We start from the raw sequence: 23071 nt of genomic DNA, 5'->3' as shown, positions 1-23071 counted from the left end.
TGTCTTAGCGTATGTTGGCTTGTATGTTGTGGCTTCTGTTGTTCCGTGTATGTTGATTGTGTTGGGTGTGTCCCCTCTCCTCATAGGGGGTCTTGTATTTATACACATAGGTGTCCCCTTGTCCAAGTAGAACTAGGGAAACCAATATGGATACAATCCGAGTAGTCCTTGTCGTTCCATATAGAACTCTGGTTGTCTTTCCTTATCCGGAACTACTCCTATATCCGCAGGTTGTTTCCGTATAGGATATGGTATGTGGTGGGTCCTGCCGAGACTTAGTCAACTACTATTAGGTATGTGGTATCCATAACCCTGACACGCGCGGTCTCGCGTCGTTGCCGCGCGAGACCGCGCGATACCGTCCGCGACATCATTCGCATGTCATTTTCACGCAACGGTTCTGCGACACCGACGGTATATTTTTGCACAAGTTTTTACATCCCGAATATTCCTGAGAAAAATTGAATGAACAATATATTTTCAAATTTAATTCATATATGGATCCCACTTTATTTTTCAATACATTTGATGTCTGGGTTACCACTTGGATATTATGTTAGCAAAAACCGCTCTCAAAACAACTGAGAGAGACATTTTAAACGATTTTAATAATAGTTGAAGGTGTAGTTATATCCGGTTTTACGGCTGAGAGGGACGGTTAGCCGGTTAGGAGAGTCCAAGCGGATAAACGAACAAATCTACGGTGTTGATTAGGAACCGTATGCACCACGGCCCAGCTCTGGCCGGCCGGCCGTGCGGTGCGCGAAACACAAACGCCGCCGGACCTCGTCCTCCGATCCCGCACCGCGCACGACGGAAGCCTCCGCCGGGTGCTGTTTACTTGGAGGACTCGCACGCACGGTGTCAGTAGCACGGCATTCCTCTGTCGGCACCCCTACCGCTCAGGTTCAGTAGCTGGCAGCCTGGTAACAAGTTTCTTCTTGGAGCGCGCTTCATGCTGCCCAGTTTTTACAGATACCGAGCAGTGCCATTTCAGCTCCTAGTGGTAGCATCACTCAATCCGGGTGACCACTCCCGACATTACCAACAAGCACATGGGCTATGTCGTTTCGAACAATTCAGATCCGAACAGATGAACCCCGCGGGGCTTGCGAAGGCAAAGGACTTGAGTACGGGAGTTTCATTAGCCGACGAGATATACGTACAGCGTCTAGTCTTAAGGGGTGTTTGGGAACTAGAGACTAAATTTTTGTGAAAGGGATTAAAGTTTAGCCCTACTTTAGTTCCTCCAACCAAATACCACCTTACTCAGACCGACATGGACGAAGCCACCAAGGGCTACCCAGCCAGCATGCGTCCAAGTAAACATCAGAATGAAAGCGAGAGTTTTTGAAAGTTAGCGTCAAATTAAACTGCAATCCGCGCTAAGATGGGGAGTAACAAAGTGTAGTAGCCTGACAGGGGGAGCACTAGGATAACATGTGGGGGCAGAGGAGTACACGGCTCAATGTGAAAAAAGAACCGAAAAGGCAGTAAAAAGCAAAAACAAAGCGAAAGCGATCCCGGTGTTCAGGCTTTCAGCACGATGGCATGATATCGTCCACGTCGCAGGCGTATTGCTCTTGGCAGATTCCCCTGGAGCGCCAGGGAACCCGAGGTGGAGAACAACGGAAGAACAGTGTGTGAGAAAGCTGGTACGTCTCCTCCCTCGTATCCAATCCAGTGGACTACCCTTGTTTGCCCAATGCCAGTCCTATGTCTGTGTCTCTGTCTGCCATGCTTATCCACAGGTCACGAAGAAAAATACCGCATTGCCATATTGGCATGGGCCATGATGGTCCATGGAGGTGGAGGTGCCTTGCTATAGGATTATTGCCAGGAAGGCAACACCGGCCGGCCACTACCCTCGGTTCTCGCGGATTATTACCGTTTTCTTCCCGCTAGGTGTAAAATGGCCCGATGCTAGCTTTGCATTTGCTCGGATTGTTTGTGAAAAGCTGCTTTGAGAAAAGAAGTTTAAGGATAGGTAACTTCGAGATAACCTTCTCGAATGATACCATTCCAAGAAGATAAGTCCTGAGTCATGAAAATGCAAATAGTTTTTCCAAGTTTTGATAAACCCATTCAGAATTTAGAAGTTCTCCACAAAAAAACAAGCCACCTTCCCTCTGTGTTATACTTGGACATGCCAAACCACGACAACAACAATGGCACCACGTCGCCTATAAAAACCCCCTAAAACCCCTGACCTATCACCACCACCACCACCACTCCATCACAGTCTGCTCATTAGCTCGAGACCTGGTCAGCTCGCCGCCATGGCTTCTGCCAAGCTGCTTCTCCTGGTCGCCACCTCGCTCCTGAGCTGCGGCGTCATCCTCGCCGACTACGCGCCGATGACGCTGACCATCGTGAACAACTGCCCATACCCGGTGTGGCCAGGAATCCAGGCCAACTCCGGCCACGACGTCCTCGAGGGCGGCGGCTTCTTCCTCCCGGCGCTCTCCCACCGCTCCTTCGCCGCGCCGGCCCACCCTTGGTCCGGCCGCATCTGGGCGCGCACGGGCTGCACTGGCGCCGGCGCGCAGCTCCACTGCGCCACGGGCGACTGCGGCGGGCGGCTCCAGTGCGCGGGCCTCGGCGGCGCGGCGCCCGCGACGCTGGCGCAGGTCTCCCTCCACCACGGCAACGACCAGACCTCCTACGGCGTGAGCGTGGTGGACGGCTTCAACGTCGGGCTGTCGGTGACCCCGCACGAGGGCCGGGGCAACTGCCCCGTGCTGGCGTGCCGCAAGAACCTGACCGAGACCTGCCCCAGCGAGCTGCAGCTGCGCACGCCGGCGGGGAGCGTCGTGGCGTGCAAGAGCGGCTGCGAGGCCTTCCGCACCGACGAGCTCTGCTGCCGCAACATGTACAACAGCCCGCGCACCTGCCGCTCGTCCAAGTACTCGGAGTTCTTCAAGCGCGAGTGCCCGCAGGCCTTCACCTACGCGCACGACAGCCCGTCGCTCACCCACGAGTGCGCCGCGCCGCGCGAGCTCAAGGTCATCTTCTGCCACTAGAATCCAGCGCGCCAAGGCGTACTCGGTAGGATCCCTTCCGGGGTGTCTGTGACTGTGTTCTAATGTTCGATTAGCTCGCGGGTTTAGATGCTGGAGTCGTTACTTACGTTCGATTAGCCCGTAATCGGTGTGCTGCTGCTTGTGTTGGCTGCAGGGATGTCTGTGACTGTAATGGTGTTACTGCCAGGTTTCCAGCCTGAAATAACATGTTCCTAGTGTGTTCAGATGTTTACAAACATGCTCCACTATTGGAAACTGTTTTAACAGTTCGAATGGACGTTCACCCGTTTATTGCATGTCATCTAAATGGTTATGAAAAACTTTCGAAAAAATTGACAAGATAGATCAACATGTAATATATCACTCCACAAACATGCAAATTCAAATTCAACTTTTACAAGTCGTAACAAAAATAATAAATTTAATTGTAAATATACATATAGTAATTTGAGTTTGGTTTGAACTTGCATGTTCTCACTGAAATTCTGAAATGCACGTCCTTATCTCCGCCACCATCTCTGGACTCGACTGCCGGCTGCCGCAACCTTGAATAGTACTTCTATAGTTCTATGCAGGGCTAAACTTTAGCCGCTCTCTTAAAAACATAAATTTTTAAGTCTTTGAGAGAGACTAGTTTAGTCCCTAAACATAAGTACCATAGATTGCTGAAAAGGCGCAATCTCCTAATCGGTTTTTCACTTTAAAAAAAAGTACCACGTTACTGGCACGCGAGATGCAGTAAAATGGCACGGCACCAACTCAAGGAGTACCCCAAGCCCCAGACCCTTTCCCTGTATGCCCCTTCTCTCTGGCTCTGCTTCTGGTAACGGGCTCGTCTTATACCTTTCTCCTTTTAAACTTTTCTTGCCCATTGGCGCTGCCGCTCTGCCTTTTCAGGTAGCGCATTGGATTGTTTCTCTGCGTCTTTGGCGCCTCTCTGCAGTAATTTTGGCTGGTCCTAGACCCCTAGTCTACTCCTACTAGCCCTACATCACATATGCACATTTCTAAAATTTTGTTAGCCTCATTTTACTTGAAATATGGAACACCAACAACATTTGACACAATAATTGGCACCTTCTGAACAAATAGCCAATGTGTTTTTACTAAGGAAAGTAGAGCTTCCAGCTTGCAACAAGGATGAATGTAATCATGTTTGTCGATATCACAATTTAAATCCTTTTTTTACACAATGGGATAAACCTGGCCTTTACATCCAATTGGATGTATACAACCCAATCACGATTTATTTCCTAGTACCTGATGAAAGAAAGATTTAAAATCTGATGGATGGTAGCATGGAGCCATACATCCTACTGCTTTACGTATTGATAGTTTGTTTAGGATAAGAAATTAAAGAGGGTAGCGTTGTGCTCTCTTTTGAAACCCGAATAATCACCCTAGTATCATGATCTGATGAACCCTGGTCTCCAAACATTGGATTGATCAAACAAGTGTATAAGCTTGGTCCATCCTCTTTTCAAGTTGATGGTGAGGGTCAGCTTTAAGAGCATGTACAATAGCAGGCTATAAGCCAGCTGCAAACATATTTTAAGAAGATAAATAAGGAGAGAGAAGAGCAGTGGGCTACAGATTTGTAGCCAACTGTAGTACGAACTTCAAGATGCAGTGTGTGTATGACATGTGGGACCAGTTATTAATAGTGTAGTATGTAACTATTGTATGAATGAGCTATTAGATTGGCTATAGATGAATTGGAGCTAGTAGTTGGCTATACTATTAAACTTGCTCTATGAGCAAGTATAATAGTAGGCTATAAGCCAACTATAAGCTTATGTGGAGGAAAGAGAATTTGAAAAATGGAGAGGGTTGGCTTTCATGCAAGAGCTAGCTTTTCACATACTTCAAGATAAATACATTAAATGCACAGGTGAGAGATAGAGAGAGGAGGAGAAAAAAAGAGATAATCTTATAGCTCATTTACTATACATGTTAACTCTAATATAAGCTATAAGCTCATAGTTGGCTCTATTATTAAACTTGCTCTAAGAGCAGGTACAATAGCAGGCTATTAGCCAGCTATAAATATATTTTAATGATATAAACGATGAGAGAGAAGAGCAGCGGGTTACAGATCTGTAGCTAGCTGCAGCACGGACTCCAAGACACACTGTGTGTATGACAGGTGGGACCATATATTAATAGTATAGTAAACAATTATTGTATGAATTGGCTATTAGATTGACTATAGATGAATTGAAGCTAGTAGGGAGCTGTACAACTAGACTTGCTAGTGTCTAAGGTAGTGCGTGGGAAGAGGTGAAAGGTTAAGCATGGCGTGACTTGCTAGTGTCTAAGGCAGCACTCTTTTTCCTGTAGCAAAGTGTACCACTAGTAGCTTACACTTTACATTGGTATCAGGCAGCCGCAAGTCACTAGTGTCCATGAAATGGGATAAGCACAGTGAGTAGTGCCATTAGCAAACGGATTGTCGAGGGCTTGAGCCTTGAGGCAGCCGTTAGCTATCCACTGTGCACCACTAGATTATCATGAGGAGATGATGCGGAGCTCGATCTTTGAAAATAAAAAAGCGGATTCGAAATGCTGCTGGGTCTAGCAAAAACATATTTGCTGGTTTCAGACGTCGAATCTGATGGGCTTTTGATGTTTGATGAATAACGAAAGGCCCATGATAGAGATGCCATCACATGTTCGTACGAAAAAGTACATCAAAGGTCCCTCATCTTGTCACCGAATTATAATATCATCCCTTAACCGAAATATATATATATATATATATATATATATATATATATATATATATATATATATATATATATATATATATATCCACGGGCGGATCCAACGTGGGTGCAGGGGGAACTTGAGTCCCCCCTAAACCCACAAGACCCATGGATATCCCTGGAGCACCCCTTTCGATTTTTTCACCATGAATGATAAATTAAAGGTTCCTAAATGGCTGGAAGTTGAAGAAACTGCGTAATTGAGCCCCCCCTCCCCCCACAAATTGATCTGCCCCTGTATATATCCCTCATCTTATAAAACCGGGTAACCCTCGATCTTTAGGCGGTATTGACCTCGGTTTTGTCCGACATGACAGCTGAGCCAACGTGAGCCTCACATGGCCCCCACATGTTAGCACCTTAATCTTCTCCCCCTCTTTTCCTATCCTACTTCTCTCCAACGTGGCTGGGGAGGGGCAAGGGGTGGTGGCCGGCAGGGAGAAGCATGCGGTGGCCAGCGACGAGCGGGGTAGACACGCGTGGCACGACAATGGACTCCACACAGCTGCGGCGGCCTCTCCCCACTGGCTGCCGTGCGCCTCTCATAATTTCCACTAGCGTGCTCTGGTGATTACCGATAGAAGCCTCCTTTCCATGCTTTACAGGAGAAACCGAAACATACCCTCCATGTCTTCGAGCCACTCACCGCCTCCTTGCCACACCTCTCCCTCGACTTCGTCCCTGACCTCTACCACTTCTAGATCTACGGCTCCCACCTCGGCCTTTTCCTCCTCTACTAGCACGGCCCCCTCTCCCCCGACTCCAACCCCGCATCTTTTGTCGTTTCTGACTCCATTTGCGTCCCACGTGCAGTTCTGAACACTGGTCATCGACCTGTCGACGACGTCCCCAAAAGAGGAGTCCTCGATGCCGCGCTCCTCTCTCGTGATGACGCGGAACACGCAGGAGATGAAAGATTGCAGTTCGACATCATCTGCATTGACGTCGACCGCCCGCACCCGGAACTGAGCGGGGGACTACTGCCACTGGAGCATCGACACGTGGCTCTCATCCCACGCCTCGTGCCACGCTTGTGTACCCTACCCACCGCTGCCATCGAGTATCTTCCCACCAGTCGGTGTGAGAGGTGCGCCTCTCCTGCTAACCGCCACCCCACCCGTTGCTGGCCCTAAAGAGAGGAATGAGGATTGGATGGGAAAGAGGGGAGAGAATATTGAGCTGCTGACGTGAAGGGCCCACGTGGGTCCCATCTAACTCAGCTGCCATATCGGATAAAATAGGGGGTCAATATCGCCTAAAGGCCTAGAGTAACCCGATTTTGTAAGTTGAGGGATGCCATATATCAGATTTTTTGGTTGAGAGACGATTCTGTAATTTGGTGACAACGAGGGACATGTTCCCATGTTCGTACGAAGCCGTAGAATGGGCCAGGCTTGTTTCTCTTTAGACATAACGTAGTGTGGCTGCAACGGAAGCCTATAGTTTCGTCTTCTAAGGGTTCCATGCAAGTGTCAAATTTATTTTTTTGTCAATTGTAAATCTACCAATTTTCTTATAGAGTTACTAGGGAACGCTATACCATTTCGGAATGGAATAGATCTGGTGCCAAACATGACGTCAGCAACATAAACTATATTATTGCATTCTAGTATTTCTTCTAGTATTTCTGTTTTTTATAATAAACTAAATATAGCCTTACCATTACCGACTTACTAAAAGTTGATAATTCCATAAGTTTTCTTTCACAAAAACTCCACCAAAATATGGCAAGGCTCCAAATTTGACCCATAAAATACTACCAAAATTCGAAAAGATTAATTATTAGCAACAAAGTAAACATGTTTTGATCTCGATGCATTAATATGAGTTGTTGACTTGTTGGTCGTATGGCGCTCTCCGTTGTCATCGCCAGATATGTTGTCGAATTAAAACGCTCGTTGTCAACACGCCATACCTGACGGTCCCCATCGCGTGCAACTGTGCAGATGTGGTGGAAAGAATTGAAACGCTCTTTGCTGTTCATGTGTCCTCTCCAGCTCCCGCCTACATCGTCCATACCATTATCAGCGGGGGGTGTTGCCGCTACATGCAGGGTTAAGAAAAGGCCAAGCCTACGAAACAGTAGATCCATCGTTATCCTGACGAAGAAAACAGCGACTTGCACCAGCAAGAGATGAGAGCGACGCCGGCTTTCCCCGGCACGGCAAACGATTCCCCGAAACAGCAAAAGGATTGCGGGAAACAGAGGCCAATTTGGGGGCGAATGGCCTCTCCGCCGGGTCGGGTCAGCGTGTGCGCCGTCCCGGCGCGTCAGCCGCGAGGTCATCAGGTTCCTGACCGCACTATTGGTGGCGCGGGAACGCGCGTGCGACTCCGCCTCGCGCGCGGGCGGGGATGCGATGCGATGCGATACGATCGCGAGGACCCGAAGGCGAGGGCGAGATCCGCTCGCTATCGCGCGTTCCTTGGGTGGTGGTGGTGGAGTACTGGAGTGGACCAGGGAAGGGAAGCGGGTGGTGGGAGTCGCGCGGGACCGTCCGGGGTCCGGGAAATCAACAGCCCGTCCTATCGCGTCTCTCGGGACGGAAAGTGGGTGCCGAATTTGTAGGTTTCGTAGCCCCCAGTGGACGAGTGGTGGTGGGTCTCGTTCTTTCCTTTTGGGTGCAAAAGCGGTGTCCTTCTTTGTTGTGCGTGATTGTTTTATATCCGTCTACCCTATGCATCTACTTAGATGCTAGATGCGGGTAAGAGCAAGAATAGTATAGCTCAATTTCTACTATTATCTTATTTTAAAGCCAACATATATAGTAGATTAGTTATAATGTTAACTATAATTTTCTTCTACTTTCTCTATCTTACACTTATATGCATTAATGTATTTATTTTTGAAATTGTGTTAAGCTAGCTCTTGCATAAGAGCCAACACTCTTAATATTTTGTTACATCTCTTCTCCACGTAAGTTTATAGTAGGCTTATACTCACTATTATACTTGCTCTAAACGTGTGTGTATAAGACACATGTAGGAACCACGGTCTACTTGCTGTGCTTGCGTAATTGAGTATGAGCGTATCTGTGAAAGGAGATATCAGGACGGGAATCTTTCGAAAGCCTGTTGACCACCACGATGAGCTCGCCTCCCGCCAATGTTCGACCGAGCAATTCGCGTGGGCGAGCGTGAGACGGCGGGTGAGTGGTGACATGGGTCCCCTCTACCTGCGGCAACCAAGCCGATCACCGATTCACCGTTCAATCCGAGCTGCGTACGCTCTGTTCTTGGTGCGCGTCGGTTGCCGCGGGGGGAAATCACCGCACGGCACCGCACAGCACAGGCGGTCGATCGGCGGCTGACTCGTCATATCGCAGCCAAACCGACGGGCGGGGGAACCCGACGTGACTGCCTACGCCCCCCCAAATCTTGTCGGCTCACTCGTTCAGTTTTCGCGTTTACGGTTTACCACTCGGTGTCGCGTGCTCCAAACCGCGAACGGCAGCGTCCAGGGGGTGCTCCCCTCCGCGCTCGCGCTTCGCTCGATTCGTCAACTGGCCGCGGGCGCCATACCGTGTCCATCCTTCGCTCGTGGACTCTGTTCAATGGCACAAGCGGCATGTCGGCCATTCCCCCCGGGATGCGCGTACATGGCGATGAATCCGAAGCAGTTGACAGATGCGTGGTACTACAATCCTGCATTCTGGGCCTGCTCGGAGAGCATTCGAGAATGGACGGAATTACGAAATGTCAAAGCTACACGATCGTTTGCGTGATGCTGCAGAATCTGACTAGCTTTGAATTACTACAAAAGCTTATCTAAAAGAATTATTACTTGCTCTGAAATAGTACACAAAAAACATCATCATAGTTAAACGGTTAAACAACCGAAAAGCCCTTTACCCAAAACGGTGCTTCCCATTTTATCCGCCTGCTCTGCTGCTCCACATTTTCTCCCTCTTTCCTTCCCTTATCGTCCTCTCTCTCCTTCTTCCTTTCCTGATTCATCTCGCCGAGCTCTCCTCGTCGCCTCCTCCGTCTCTCTATAAATAAGGCGCCCCACGGCGCCTATCGATTCGCGTCGCCGCTTCCTGCAGAGGCCGAGAATTATTCTCCTGCGCCCGCCGCAAAAACCCTAGCCACGCCGATCTCATGGCGGCTACCATCAGCCAGGCGAGCCTCCTCCTGCAGAAGCAGCTGAAAGGTGCGGATCCATGCGGCTCGCTTCGTCCTCGTTCGTCGGTGTTCTGTTTGCGCCCCTTTTTTTTCATCCGTGGATTGATCGATTTCGGGGTTGGGTTTGTGGTTTGGTGATTGGTGCAGATCTCGCGAAGCACCCCGTGGATGGGTTCTCGGCTGGGTTAGTCGACGACAGCAACGTCTTCGAGTGGCAGGTCACAATCATCGGCCCGCCTGACACCCTATAGTGAGTTGGATTCTCTCTCCAATTCGATGCATGCTTCCATGAATCATCTGCCTCATCCGTGTTCATGCCATGCGAGTGGAGTTTTTTCGTGTATACCCGCGAATTGGAGGCAGAATCTTGAATTCGTTTCTAACCGTGGCTTGAGGTTGGCTTCCGATTGAATTTTGCGATGATTTTAGGTTCTTGGAAGGTTTGCATAGCTACCACAGTCCTACGACTAGCTTTCATGGTTGATGCCCATTTCAATGAGTTTGGTTTGAACTGGATGTGTGGATGAGGCATGGGTAGCTCGTTTTGCAGGATGGGTTTGTTGAAGTGGTGGCAGTTTGCATGTTCACATTTAGATTGCGCATATTTCTATATGCATATGTGTGGGTAAAGGTTCATGACAGTCTGGGGTCAGATTCTTAAACTACATCATGGAAATGGAAACCTATGTATCGATTAGACTGACTGTGTTTTTCTATTAATGGGGATAAACTGGGCAGCTCATGTTCTCAATGTAAGAGTTTATGCCCTCATAAAATTTTGGGGAAGATATGCTTCAGCTTATTTATTAGTGCTTTCTTGCCGGTAATTGACCTGGCAAGTTTTTCACTCTTGTTTCAAGTAGTACCGATGTATCAACCAAGTTACATTCTAATTTCATCTGGTGTTTGGTGCATGAATGGATTTTTCTTTCGTAGAATTTATGTTTAAAATCCAGAAATCCGTCCAGAGCAGCTAGTTTGCACTATTGGACCACATGCTGGAAATACAATAGTCCAATCTAATGAGTGATAAATGGATTAACATAAAGGTACAGGGATGCTGTTTTAGGAAAGGAACCCGAAGAACTGGCAGTAGGTTCAACTCAACCTGCATGTGACATAATTAAAACTAGCTGAATTTCCAATGCAATGGGGATAGACTATTAGATATACAATCGCATTTGCTATGCATCTTTCAGGTTTATTTGTAAAATTACAATTGCCATACTGCTGTTTTAATTATGTAATAGATGGAGTAATGAGTGTGGTTACTAGTTGCAAACTACAACACCACATCTATTATATTATTAAGACAGCTCGAAAAGAAGGCACCACGTTCACCGTGGAGGCTAGAAATTTTCACATTAATCGGGGAAAAAGAAAAAACCTACACCGTTAGATCATAACAAATCTAGACTATAAGGGTTGAGATTTAATCAAAATATATGTAAAAGCTTGACTCTTTGACTTTTTGAATCGGACACGTGAAAGAGCGTGGAACTAGAATTTTGGTGCATGCTATGCAGTAGCCTTTGAAATCAAAATCAAATTAGGAAACTTAATTTACTGACACGAGACAAACACGTCATGTCTGCATAGCAAAATTAGAAATCATAAATATGCACAACTGTGACACGTCCTGTACAAAATCATGTGTAGGGGAGACAAAACAACTGGGCATCCAAACTCCTTCAACCACATTCAAGTTTTGCACTATCGCATAATCTTTAGAGACAATATGTTTTTTTAAAATAAAATTCTTAGTAACAAGATTCCCTAATAGCTTTCTCTGTATTTAGGGTCCATATGTTATAGCTCATACTCCGAGAATGGGGCAATGCTGAGAAGCGGCGGAAATCACCATATTAATAATAAAAAGTGAAGTATTTAAAGGATCTAAATTTTAATGGTGTATATTGATCGATGTAGTTTTATATAAATAAAATATTCTATCTATTATTTTAATAAAGTAATGTAAAAAGAAGTCTCTACGTTTGCTCTCAAGACTTACAAATTCTCGGATTAAAAAATATAAGCAGTTGGATCATGGTCATGCCTGTAAAGAAATTGAGTGGTGACGGTTGATGGGACATCTACAAATTTGAAAAAAAACCCAAATAGAATCCCAATGAGGATTAAGAGGGGGAACGATGGATAGATCGTTATGCGGTATGGTTATAGCGGTTGGCTGGACTTCTAGAAAGAAACAAAAAATAAACCCAATGATAATCATGTACAATTTTTAAAATATCAAAAACAATAAAGAGGGGAGGCAACAGGCGAGCTGTAGATGAGTACATTGGCAAAGCCATTAACGGATTGGCGGAACTTCTAGAAAGTAAAAGCTGAACTAACACGATAATTATGTTTGTTTTTTTAAAATCCCAATGAAAATAAAGAGAAGAGGCAGTGGGCACCCCATAAAGGAGTACAGTGGCGGTGTTTAACAGGACTTCTAAAAATTATAGAAGAGTTCATGCAGGAATACAATTTATAAATAAAATGCCAGAATAAAGAATATAGAATTTTCAAAAAAAAAAGTCCATCTAGAATACAATGATGACAAATGATAATAAAAAGGAGAAACAACATGCCTGTAAAGTAGTAGATGACGGTTGATGGTACATCTAAAAATTATAAACAGAACTCCAAATAGAATCCCAATTAAGATTAAGAGGAGGAACACAGACATGTTGTTAAGTAGCACTGTCACAACGTTTGAGGGGAGGCAGCGGGCGAGCCATAGAAGAGTACAGTGGCAAAGCCGTTGATGGTTTGGCAGGATTTCTAGAAATTAACAAATAAACTCCAATGATAATCATGTTTAAATTTTAAAATATCAATAATAACAAAGAGGGGAAGCAGTGGACGAGCCGTAGAGGAGTACATTGGCAAAGCCGCTAAAGGTTTGGCGGGACTTCTTAGATAATTATGTTCGAATTTTAAAATCCCAATATTAATAAAGAGATGAGGCAGTGGACGGGCCGTAGAGGAGTACAATGGTAGCGTTTGACGGGACTTTCTAGATAATTATGTTCGATTTTTAAAATCCCAATGTTAATAAAGAGAGGATAGTGGACTGGCCGTAGAGAAGTACATTGGCAGCATTTGACGGAACTTCTAAATATTATAAAAATGAAACCAAACAAGCCAATAAACTCTAAAAACTACAAGATATAATTTTTAAGGTTCTAAGGAGAATGAATAGAAGCAATAGTAGATCGAGCAAGCAAATAACGGAGATGTGACAAAGGAGTAAGTGGTAGCGACCGACGTGACTCTTATAAACTATAAAAGTAGAAACACCGAGATGATAAGGTTCGGTCCAATGTCCCAAGACAACGAGATAGTTGTTTAACAAATTTTAAGTAAAATCATATGTAAAAGATAGATAGTTTTGTACGGATGCTAGCCGCGCAATTGCGCGGGCCACCCAGCTAGTTATTTGAAAGAAAACTAAAGAATAGTCTCGGTAAGCTTAAAATGGAATCGTGCACTCTTGTCAGGGAGCTTGCATATGCGTTCAATATATTTTCTACTTTCAAATAATGCGCTCTTTGGTGTTTTCTTGGCTTGGACAGAAGGATTCTTTACACATTAAACGAATTTACTGGTTTGCTTGTTCCATGGTCCAGAATCTCAAATGTGTAAACATTTGATATGAGCTCAAAATGAGTTAGCTACTATGGTTTAAACTTCTAGTAAGTGGTAACTGATAACAGTCCTTATTTCAGATATAGAGCCCTTTTCATGTGCTTGCTGATTTGTCATCTATTCATCTTTGGTGTTTGGGCTGTTAGCTTGATGATCTAAACTGTTCTTTCTCAAACTGCCTTGTGACAATGACATTTATTTTCAGTGATGGAGGTTACTTTAATGCAATAATGAGCTTTCCACAGAATTATCCTAACAGTCCTCCAACTGTCAGATTTACCTCAGAAATGTGGCATCCAAATGGTCAGCTTTCCTCATTGTAACTTCATGTTTCTGTAACTCCATGATCCATAATTTTAACACAGCATAATATTGGTCAATTGCCAGTTTATCCGGATGGACGTGTATGCATTTCTATTCTTCATCCGCCTGGTGATGATCCCAATGGTTATGAGCTTGCGAGTGAGCGTTGGACACCAGTGCATACGGTACGAATTATGGTGTCTATGATGCAAGCAATTTCTTCCCTTTTCATTCTGTTCTGCACTAGTTCCATTTTGTTGACAACTTGACATATATTCTGCGTGGAGGCCTGGAGGGTATTGTCTGCTGAATTTTCTTACATAAATAATCAATAAGCTTTGACAAAGGAAAGAGCTTGTGATGCAAATTTGGGAGTTTGTTAAGCATCTGCAATGCAATACACGGGCATAACACCACACTGCAAATATTTCCTAAAATTGTGAACAATGATGATGGCTTTGTTTTGCATTTTGGATATTCATGATAACTTTTTTGCCTTCCACCTAGAGTTTCGTTTTTGTAATCCTTTTATCTCTAATATTGTTACTGTAAAGTGCAATGCGTTATTTTCTTTGGACTAGCAAGTTATTAAACTTGCATAAGAATCTTTGTGCATCTGATATTATCTAGTTCAGATAGTAAATCCTTTCAAACTTCAAAGTATAAGAAGCCTTATATGTAGAGTTGGTGTAACCTTCGGTAATTTATAGTATGATAGCTTGAAACATCACTACAAATTCCATCGTTGACATATCAAACTCAGCTTCTGGTATACTGAAAAGTCAAAAGTAATTGTAGCATTTGAATCTTGCATTTGAATAATAGTCATATTTTGAACAATGCTGCAAAGTTACTTGTTTGTTTTGTCACTGATCTTGTCATGATCATATGTTTATCTTCTCTAGCTTTTTGTAAGTAGCCATTTTTTACTGTCTAATCATCATATTCCTGATTCTTGTAATTTTAATGAGTGTTTTCCATTTACAGGTTGAGAGCATAGTTCTGAGCATCATTTCGATGCTTTCTGGTCCAAATGATGAATCACCAGCAAATATTGAAGCAGCTGTAAGTTCACTTAACATTTGCTATGGAAATTGAGAACTCTGTTCCTCCTGGGCCTTGGTGTATATGGCATTTTATCTGTCACGGAGGGATGGGGGAAGAGTTGAAGTACTTGTCAATAGGGAAAACACAGAGTTGGCAGATCCTACAAAATAATCTAACTTCCAGTCCAAAAACCATTTAACTTTATTATCAACATTTGCATACTGGATTCTGCATGTACCTTTCATCTTAGATATTCACCTATTTATTTGGTTAGTTGCAGCCCTGAGAATTTTCTCAGGTACTGCTATAGTCCTTGAAACATCTGTGAATTTACACACCAGACATTTGAATGACTTTTTAAACACACAGAAAATTGTAGTCAGGACAATGCGTAGTGTATTTTGCCTGCTGTTTGGTGGACCTTTGTTCTGAACTTCTGCCTACTGTTCTTGCGCAGAAGGAATGGAGAGAGAAGAGGGATGACTTCAAGAAAAAGGTTAGGCGCCTTGTAAGGAAATCACAAGAAATGCTCTGAAGAAACCGGCAGTACTGGGGAAAGTTAACCATACCACGTCACATGTGCATGATTTGGCTGTCGATTTCCAAATGTCAGTTGACACTAGCAATTCACTTCTCCCCCTCTGTACTTCCCATAGTGTGCCTGGTGGTGGTCGCGGTTTCGTCTCCCAGGAAGGCTGAATAGCACTGGGACATGTTTGTCACCTATTCTAAAGCTCTGGTTGTATTTGTGTGGCTTGGGCTGTAAACGTTGAGAAACTTTGAAATACTGCCACTCATCACAATTTTCGTAACAAACGTCATATAAGCAGGCACCTGCCTGATCTGCTAGCTGTTGAACGTTGAAACACAATGTCTGCAAACTGGTTTCAGTCCGTTCTTTGTAATATGTTCTTATAAATGGAGCAATACTCGGTGCTGTACAAAAATACTTGCTGGAGTTTACTCATTCATCAGTTATAAATCTATATTGGCTTACCGTGTTTCGTTTCCTCTCGAGGCAAACTACTACTCTTTTTAGTTTGCAGTTCTCAAAAAAAAAAAAAGGGTTTCCTGATACTGAATCTACGCCGCATGATATACATCCCTTTTTTGTTCTAGCAAATTTTCCAAAATCAAGCTACCACAGACAAATATATATATCGGATGTTTTCTCCACGCAACGCATACGAACACAATAACTCTGGATTGAATCTACTATGGTCTCACAGGTAGAACGTAAAAAGATTTTCTGAAACTAGCAACCACACCACGCCACAGCCTCATGTTTTGGATAATGCTGATGGACCATCGTCGAGCAAACCTTGCTTGGATGGTCCCATTTCCGGTAAAAAGAAAGATCACAATTGCTACCAGCAGATTACAGAAGGCAAATCGATAAGCCATGAAGTTCCAAGCATGCAAGCTTGTATGTATTTGCAGGGTTGCAGCTGGTAAAACCGGATGGTAAGACTCCCAAGAGTTAGAAATGAGCAGAACTCTGCACTCCGTGCCAATCCTCTCCAAAGGCAGCAAAGTTCTGGGACCAACCATATTCAAAAGTGAACTCTGAATACCTCGTGCCCTTGTGGATGATGCCAATATGTCCCTGTCAGCTGAAAACAGAACACCAGAAACAAGAAGGAAAAATAAAAGCCAAGGGAAATCGATCATAGTGGGATTCGAACCCACGACTTTTAGATTCGGAATCTAACGCGATATCCACTTCGCTATATGATCGTTGTTGGCTTGCATACACAATTAAATTTTGATACATAAAAGCCATCTGCATCCATGTCCTAGCTTTCAAGAGGCAGAGGAAACAACTAACAAGGCCAATGCAAATAAGTTCTAGCTAGCATTAGTAACATCCAAGAACTGAAGCAAAATGTAATAACTATGGATAAAGGGTATGCATTGAACTGTTTCTATAGGGAGGAAACAAAAGGAAATGCATACTCTTCAACTTACAGACGTTTTAAAATTACAGACTAGATAAACATTATTTTGCCAGGGTGGCCGAAGGAAGGGCCATCCAATTTTATTAAGATTTGGGAGATAGTTACATAGTTATATATATACAGGTAACAAACATCAACAGTAGACTGTCGAAACTGAAAGAAAAATAACTGTCAAACAACATAAATAAACATTAAACAGCACAGGATGACAAGGATGCACAACTGTGCAACATGTTAAACTGTAGGTGAATTTCTCTCAATTCCTAAAAGATACTCCCTCCGTCCCAAAAAAAGTGAATCTAGGACTGGATGTGACATATTCTAGTATAACAAATCTGGACAGATGTATGTCCAGATTCGTTGTAATAGGATGTGTCACATCCAGTACTAGGTTGGTTTTTTATGGAACGGAGGGAGTAAGTCTCACCAGCACTATACACAAACAAATATTTCTGTATCCAGTAAAGGTATGTTGATGGTACATGACAAACAAGTAGTAAGTGAAATCGGCAAGGTAACCAAACTCAATAACTGAAATAAGGAACATATATGCCCCCAAAAAAAAAGTTTTGTCACTACAATCATTCCATGCTAACGGCTAGCAAAGCATAGCAGCTGATGAGATAGTACTGTTTTGGTTTGCTGGGAGAACTAAAATGCATGCAGCAGCAACTCATTGTTGTGAAAAAGCAAAGCAAATATTTGTGAATTTGTGATACAGCCATATGCCATGAGCCTTAATCTCATGCTCATGTGCGCTGCAAACCTGCAATTACCAGGTCCAACCGGGCCTAGGTTAATTTTCGTGTCAGATCAAACTCAGCGCTCCGTTCTAAGTAATACCAGCACGATTCCATAGCACCCAAATGACCGAAACTCACTCAAATCAACAACTATGCCACGAACCCTACAAATAGCGTGTTGACAGCATCTAAACGATTATCCAGACAACCGACAAAAGCTTTACCATCAGATCAGGGGGGTGTTAGATCGATTCAACAAATCTAGGTCAGGCCACCGGTAGATCTAAACCAGATCTTCGCAGAAGGAGATCCAGCGATGGGCGTGGCCCTGGCTGTAGAGATGTAGAGTGGATACGGAGAAAGTAGGGATGGATCGTACCGGCCGGCAAGTAAGCCGGCGGAGAAGCGAGCGGCCAGGGATGGCCGGCGGCCGGCGGCCGGCGGATCGACCATCTTCCCAGCGGCGGTTGGTCTCCCCCCGCCTATGGCCCAATGCTCGTCGTGGGCCGTGCGCGGCCCGCCAAAATCCCCTGAAAAATTCCAACTCGAATCGCCTCCTCCCTTTGGCCAAAACACGGGTTTCCCGCTTGCATTTCGCTTCCCAAACTCCAGCTTACCGCCTAACCCCACCCACGGAGCCGCCACATCACGGATCCCCACGCCGGGGCGCGTCAAGATCCAGCCGTACAACGAATCCAACGGCCGCGAGCCCCACCACCTCATCGATCCGCGCCACCACCCAACCCACCAATCACGTCCCTCCCCACACTCCTATATATCCCCACCCCACCCGCCCCATCCTAATTCCCCACACGGCGAAAGCAAATCAAATCCAATCCACCTCTCGCCTCCAAATCCCAAATCCTCTACTCGTCGTCGTCGCGGTTCATCTCCAGCGAATTCCCGATGGCGCCCAAGGCGGAGAAGAAGCCCGCGGAGAAGAAGCCGGTGGAGGAGAAGGCGGAGAAGAAGCCCAAGGCCGAGAAGCGGGTGCCGGGCGCCAAGGAGGGCGGCGGCGAGAAGAAGGGGAAGAAGAAGGCCAAGAAGAGCGTCGAAACTTATAAGATCTACATTTTCAAGGTCCTCAAGCAGGTGCATCCCGATATCGGGATATCGTCCAAGGCCATGTCGATCATGAACTCGTTCATCAACGATATCTTCGAGAAGCTCGCCCAGGAGGCCGCCCGTCTCGCCCGCTACAACAAGAAGCCGACCATCACCTCCCGCGAGATCCAGACCTCGGTGCGCCTCGTCCTCCCCGGCGAGCTCGCCAAGCACGCCGTCTCTGAGGGCACCAAGGCCGTCACCAAGTTCACGTCGTCTTAAGACGCGTGATCTGTTCATGTTCGTTGGATGTTTATCTGTTCTGATGTTTATTTAGAGCGCTCTTAGATTTCCCACATGGAACAATGTAGTATCGGTGAAATTCGCTATAAATGAATCGCTGATCTTATCACAACTTTCAATGTGTTTCTCTTGGTGCTTGAATTCCTGTGAATTTGTGGTTTGTGCTTTGAACGGGCTGCAGGAAATGTCAAATGAGTGACCGCAGAGGCTACCTACGGAGGATTTTGTAATTTGTATCAGTGGAAAAAGTTTGTGATGTATCAGAGTGAATAATACCGAATTTATGGGATTTAGATTACAGAATAATATAGAATGTTTTGAACACATGTTAAGTACTCTACAGGCCTTTAGAAGTGTATCCTTGGTCTCATCTCATGTCATGGTTTTGCAAGTGTTGATGTGGCCAGATCAGTTTCCTTTCACTGATGTTTTCAGCGCTAACGTTTGATTTGCGATTTAAACAAGTTTATTTCTTTCCAAAAATGAGAGAATTTCGCCCGAAAAAATTAAATCAAAAGACACCAGTATTATGGTGATTTTGTACACACTACACAATCTATCCTTTGTGTAGTGTCTACTATTAAACCATTTGAGGCTGGAGCTTGATGGTCCTAGACTCCTAGTCTGCAATTCTGCACTCGGTATGATTGAATATGTTTTCTCATCCAAAGGAATTTCAATTTGAACAGGAAAAAAAAAAGCACACTCACGTGCTGGTTCCATTCAAAAAAAAATTTGAACAGGAAAGTTCTATCGCTAACAATTCAATTTTGACAGTATTTGTAGCATATGATCAATTTTCCCTTTGTGCAAGAAGCCAATCATGTGAGGCAAAAAATAAAGAAAATGGTCAGCACCACAACAGATCCAGAGTTGAGAGTTGCATGTGGTCATTTCTGTTCATCTCCAGGTTACCAGGTACCATGCTTAAATCTTATGAGGTCTGTTTCAGACTTTCAGTATTTCTTGCTAATGCTGTTAGGGCTCATAGTTTAATCTTTAAGCAAATACTTGATATGCAAAGACAAGCTTGCTGTACATGTGCCCAGAACTTTATATTTATCTCAAGATCCGAAAAAGCTTTCATTGGAATGCCATTCCTCGAGCTGTCTTTTTTATGGTGTCTGATAATCATACAAGGCAGTCCTCATCTTCCTCGCTATTCAGACAAGATTCAAGCATCATGTAAATATCATCACTCTTTGGATGTCTGCGGTCTCCATTGAAGAAGACATGAACCTGGTTCTGGACCTCAATCCAACTGCAACCAGTGATCCTCTTCAGTCCCTTTTCTTTAATTTCCCTTCTGATCATTGACACATCCTGCCAGCTTCCTGCTGCAGAGTAAACATTAGATAGAAGGATGTATGAAGAAGTATCCTTAGGATCCAGTGCATGAATATGCTTCGCGACACTCTTAGCCAGCTCCCTATTCCAGTGAATCTGGCACCCTCCTATCAACGACTTCCAGAATCCAATGCCTGGCTCGAAGGGAAGGTTCTCAAGAAACCGCTTGGCATCATCAAATCGCTTAGCCCTGGAGAAGAGATCAACCACACAAGCATAGTGCTCAGGTCTCAATACACCCGGCTGCTCCATCTCGGCAGTCCTGAACAATGAGTAACCTTCATCAACCAGACCAGCATGGTTGCAACCAAACAGCAAGCCAAGAAGAGTAACACGATCCAGCTTCAAGCCTGTAGCTTTCATCCTCCTGAAGGCATCCAAAGCCTCCTCCCCCCTCCCATTTTGCGCATATCCGCAGATCAACGCGTTCCAGGACACCACGTTCTTGTTCTTGATCTTTTTGAACGCCAGGACGCTGTCATCCAAACTGCCACATCTAGCATAGAAGCTGACAAGAGAATTGCCCGCAAAAACATCAAGCTTACCCAAGAACTTGATAGCAGAAGCATGGATGCTTCTGCCAACGCCGAGCGCCCCTGCATTGGCAACGGATGTGAGCAAGCAGGGAAACGTGCTCTCGTTCGGCCTGACGCCTTCCCGACACATCTCCAGGAACAGATTGACTGCCTCCTCGTTGAGTCCTGCCTTGCTGGATCCGCCGATCATGGCGTTCCAAGAAATCACATTCCTCTCCGGCATGCACCGGAACAGCCGGGCTGCATCCCCAGACATCCCATTCTTCAGAAACCCCGCAATGAGCGCGGTGTAAGAGACGACGTTCGGCTCGCGGGTGTCCTGCAGCGCGCCCTGGGCTTCCCTCACGGAGCCCATCTTGGCGTAGTGGTCGACGAGAGCGCTGCCGACGAAGACGTTGGAACAGAGGCCAAGCTTGGCGACGCAGGCGTGGAGCTGCGCACCGACGCGAAGGTCGCGCAGCGCGCTCGCCGACTGCAGGATGGTGCCGAAGGTGAACTCGTTGGGCACGATGCCGTCCCCAAGAATGCCGGAGAAGAGGGCGACCGCGTCCCGGTGCCGGCCGCTGCGGGTGAGCGCGCCAATGGCCGCCGTGGCCGAGACGACGTCCCGGTGCGGCATTTCGTCGAGCAGATTGTGGGCGGATCCAGGGAACCGTGTGAACGGCACCACCAGCTGTGCCGTGGGCTAGGTCAGGGTCCTCAGGGAACCCCCAAGGTGCTGCATCTGATCGCAGGAAAGTCGGGCCTTTTGGAGCGGACGAGCTTTGCCGCTTTGGATGTGGTGGATGAGGATTTCTGTATCTTGTTGGTCAGTCTGATGCAATCGCCGAATCGGCCGAAGAGAACGTTGGTGCTGCAGACTACTAGCAGGTTACAGGGTTTGCTCCTATCTTGAAGAATTTTGTATTTATTCAAAACATAATAAATATTACCACGTCACAAAATATAATAACTAAGAATTAGATGAGACACATCATAATCCTTTATGGAAGATGCACTAAATCTGATCCAGAGTCGCTATATTTTGGAATTCTTGCTTGAGAATGATCTCCCCACTGCTGCTAGCATCTACTCCGTACATACTTTTGCGTTTTTTGGTTGTGTTGCTTGTGACTTCCGAAAATGACAACATCTCCTGAACATTGAACCGGATCCTCTAACGTAATCTATTCTATGTCAGAGGGACGTTCGACTATAGATCGTCGTTGCTTGCGTATCCGACGGCAACAACCGTTTCAGTCCCGTCTCTTGTCTCAGGCCCCGCAAGCGCGATGTCCCTGCCTGCTCTCTGGCCCATTCGTTAATAGGGGCAGCGGCACCGCGCCAGCCGCCGGGGAGCTCAGGCCGCCGCGCGCTGAAGCCGGCGGGGAGGTTGGACTGGAACGCGGCGCTACCGCTGTCCGCCGGCGAGGTCGAGGGCGATGGCTCCGCCCAGCGGCTGCTGTTGTCGGAACCGTCGTCGGAGAGCTATACGGGGAACAAATAGAACAGAAAAGTTACTCATCTTCTCTTCATTTCATGCCATGAGATTTCTTTACTTGGTTAACATCTGCACTCGATTGATCTCTTCTTCAAGGAAAAAAACCATCTTCTTTGGTATTTTCTTATTGCAATTGTAGACTTGCTATGTCGCATTCTACTGTGAATCTGTTGGCAAAGTTTTGGTTTCTTTTCTTCTGGTTAGCTCTGAATTTTATTCTTCAGGTTACTTGTAGTTTCTTAGTTTCTGGGACAAGTTAATGACAGCACGAATGCCTTAGCAAGATTTTCAACCAGCTGCCTCTTCCATGAGAAAAGGCAACTTGATGATGGAAGTTCGATCGGCTACAGATCGATTCCAATCCAACTTCGCCGGCGACGGTTCCGAGAACAGCAGTCTCTGTGCGATGGGACAAACAGCAAACACCAAGGCGGGCGTAGCCGTCGCCCTCGACCTCGCCGACGGACGGCGCTAGCACCGCGTCCTAGTCCGACCTCCCCGCTGGCGGCAGTGTGCGGCGGCCTGAGCTCTCCGGCGGCCGGCGCGGCACCGCTGTCCCTATCAATGAATGGGCCGGAGAGCAGGCAGAGACATTGCGCTGTGGGGCCTGAGACAAGTGACGAGACTAAAACGGTTGTTGCCGTCGGATGCGCAAGGAACGGCGATCCATGGTCGAACGTCCCTCTGACGTAGAATAAAGTACGTCAGAGGATCCGGACATGTAGGAAGTCAGTAGCTACAGT

General features: G+C 45.8%; 4 protein-coding genes, 1 long non-coding RNA gene and 1 other non-coding gene across 7 annotated transcripts; 3 read left to right on the top strand and 3 right to left on the bottom strand.

Annotated features, from left to right (window-relative positions):
* Positions 1 to 2215: 2215 nt before the first annotated feature.
* Positions 2216 to 3259, top strand: LOC4327387 (osmotin-like protein). Its single transcript, XM_015762600.3, has one exon. The coding sequence runs from the start codon at positions 2280 to 2282 to the stop codon at positions 3021 to 3023; it is 744 nt and encodes a 247-aa protein (XP_015618086.1). The 5' UTR covers positions 2216 to 2279; the 3' UTR covers positions 3024 to 3259.
* A 6477-nt stretch (positions 3260 to 9736) lies between these two features.
* LOC4327386 (ubiquitin-conjugating enzyme E2 7) lies at positions 9737 to 15913 on the top strand. 2 transcript variants are annotated; one of them, NM_001409085.1, is made up of 6 exons: positions 9737 to 9941; positions 10061 to 10163; positions 13773 to 13870; positions 13955 to 14055; positions 14858 to 14935; positions 15375 to 15912. In NM_001409085.1, exons 1-6 carry the CDS (start codon positions 9890 to 9892, stop codon positions 15450 to 15452), a joined length of 510 nt encoding a protein of 169 aa, NP_001396014.1. In that variant the 5' UTR covers positions 9737 to 9889; the 3' UTR covers positions 15453 to 15912. The 2 variants fall into 2 exon arrangements, with proteins under 2 accessions (NP_001396014.1, XP_066163080.1); XM_066306983.1 differs by lacking the exon at positions 9737 to 9941 and having other exon boundaries at positions 10087 to 10308; positions 15375 to 15913.
* Positions 15914 to 16102: 189 nt separating this feature from the next.
* Positions 16103 to 18020, bottom strand: LOC136356263 (uncharacterized). The gene is made up of 2 exons (XR_010740945.1): positions 17843 to 18020; positions 16103 to 16530 (listed from the first exon to the last, which is right to left on the bottom strand). It is a non-coding gene; the product is annotated as an uncharacterized lncRNA (long non-coding RNA).
* TRNAR-CCG (transfer RNA arginine (anticodon CCG)) lies at positions 16582 to 16654 on the bottom strand. Its single transcript has one exon. It is a non-coding gene; the product is annotated as a tRNA-Arg (tRNA).
* A 404-nt stretch (positions 18021 to 18424) lies between the features above and the next one.
* Positions 18425 to 19265, top strand: LOC4327384 (histone H2B.11-like). The gene has a single exon (NM_001409084.1). The coding sequence runs from the start codon at positions 18525 to 18527 to the stop codon at positions 18942 to 18944; it is 420 nt and encodes a 139-aa protein (NP_001396013.1). The 5' UTR covers positions 18425 to 18524; the 3' UTR covers positions 18945 to 19265.
* Positions 19266 to 19645: 380 nt separating this feature from the next.
* LOC4327383 (pentatricopeptide repeat-containing protein At5g42450, mitochondrial) lies at positions 19646 to 21730 on the bottom strand. The gene has a single exon (XM_015786147.3). It carries the CDS (start codon positions 21465 to 21467, stop codon positions 20097 to 20099), a length of 1371 nt encoding a protein of 456 aa, XP_015641633.1. The 5' UTR covers positions 21468 to 21730; the 3' UTR covers positions 19646 to 20096.
* Between the last annotated feature and the right edge of the window lie 1341 nt (positions 21731 to 23071).

This window comes from Oryza sativa, chromosome 1 (genome assembly GCF_034140825.1).
Source record: "Oryza sativa Japonica Group chromosome 1, ASM3414082v1".
Taxonomy (NCBI): Eukaryota; Viridiplantae; Streptophyta; class Magnoliopsida; order Poales; family Poaceae; genus Oryza; species Oryza sativa.
Note: the sequence above shows the minus strand (reverse complement) of the source record. Positions and strands in the feature narration are given on the sequence as shown.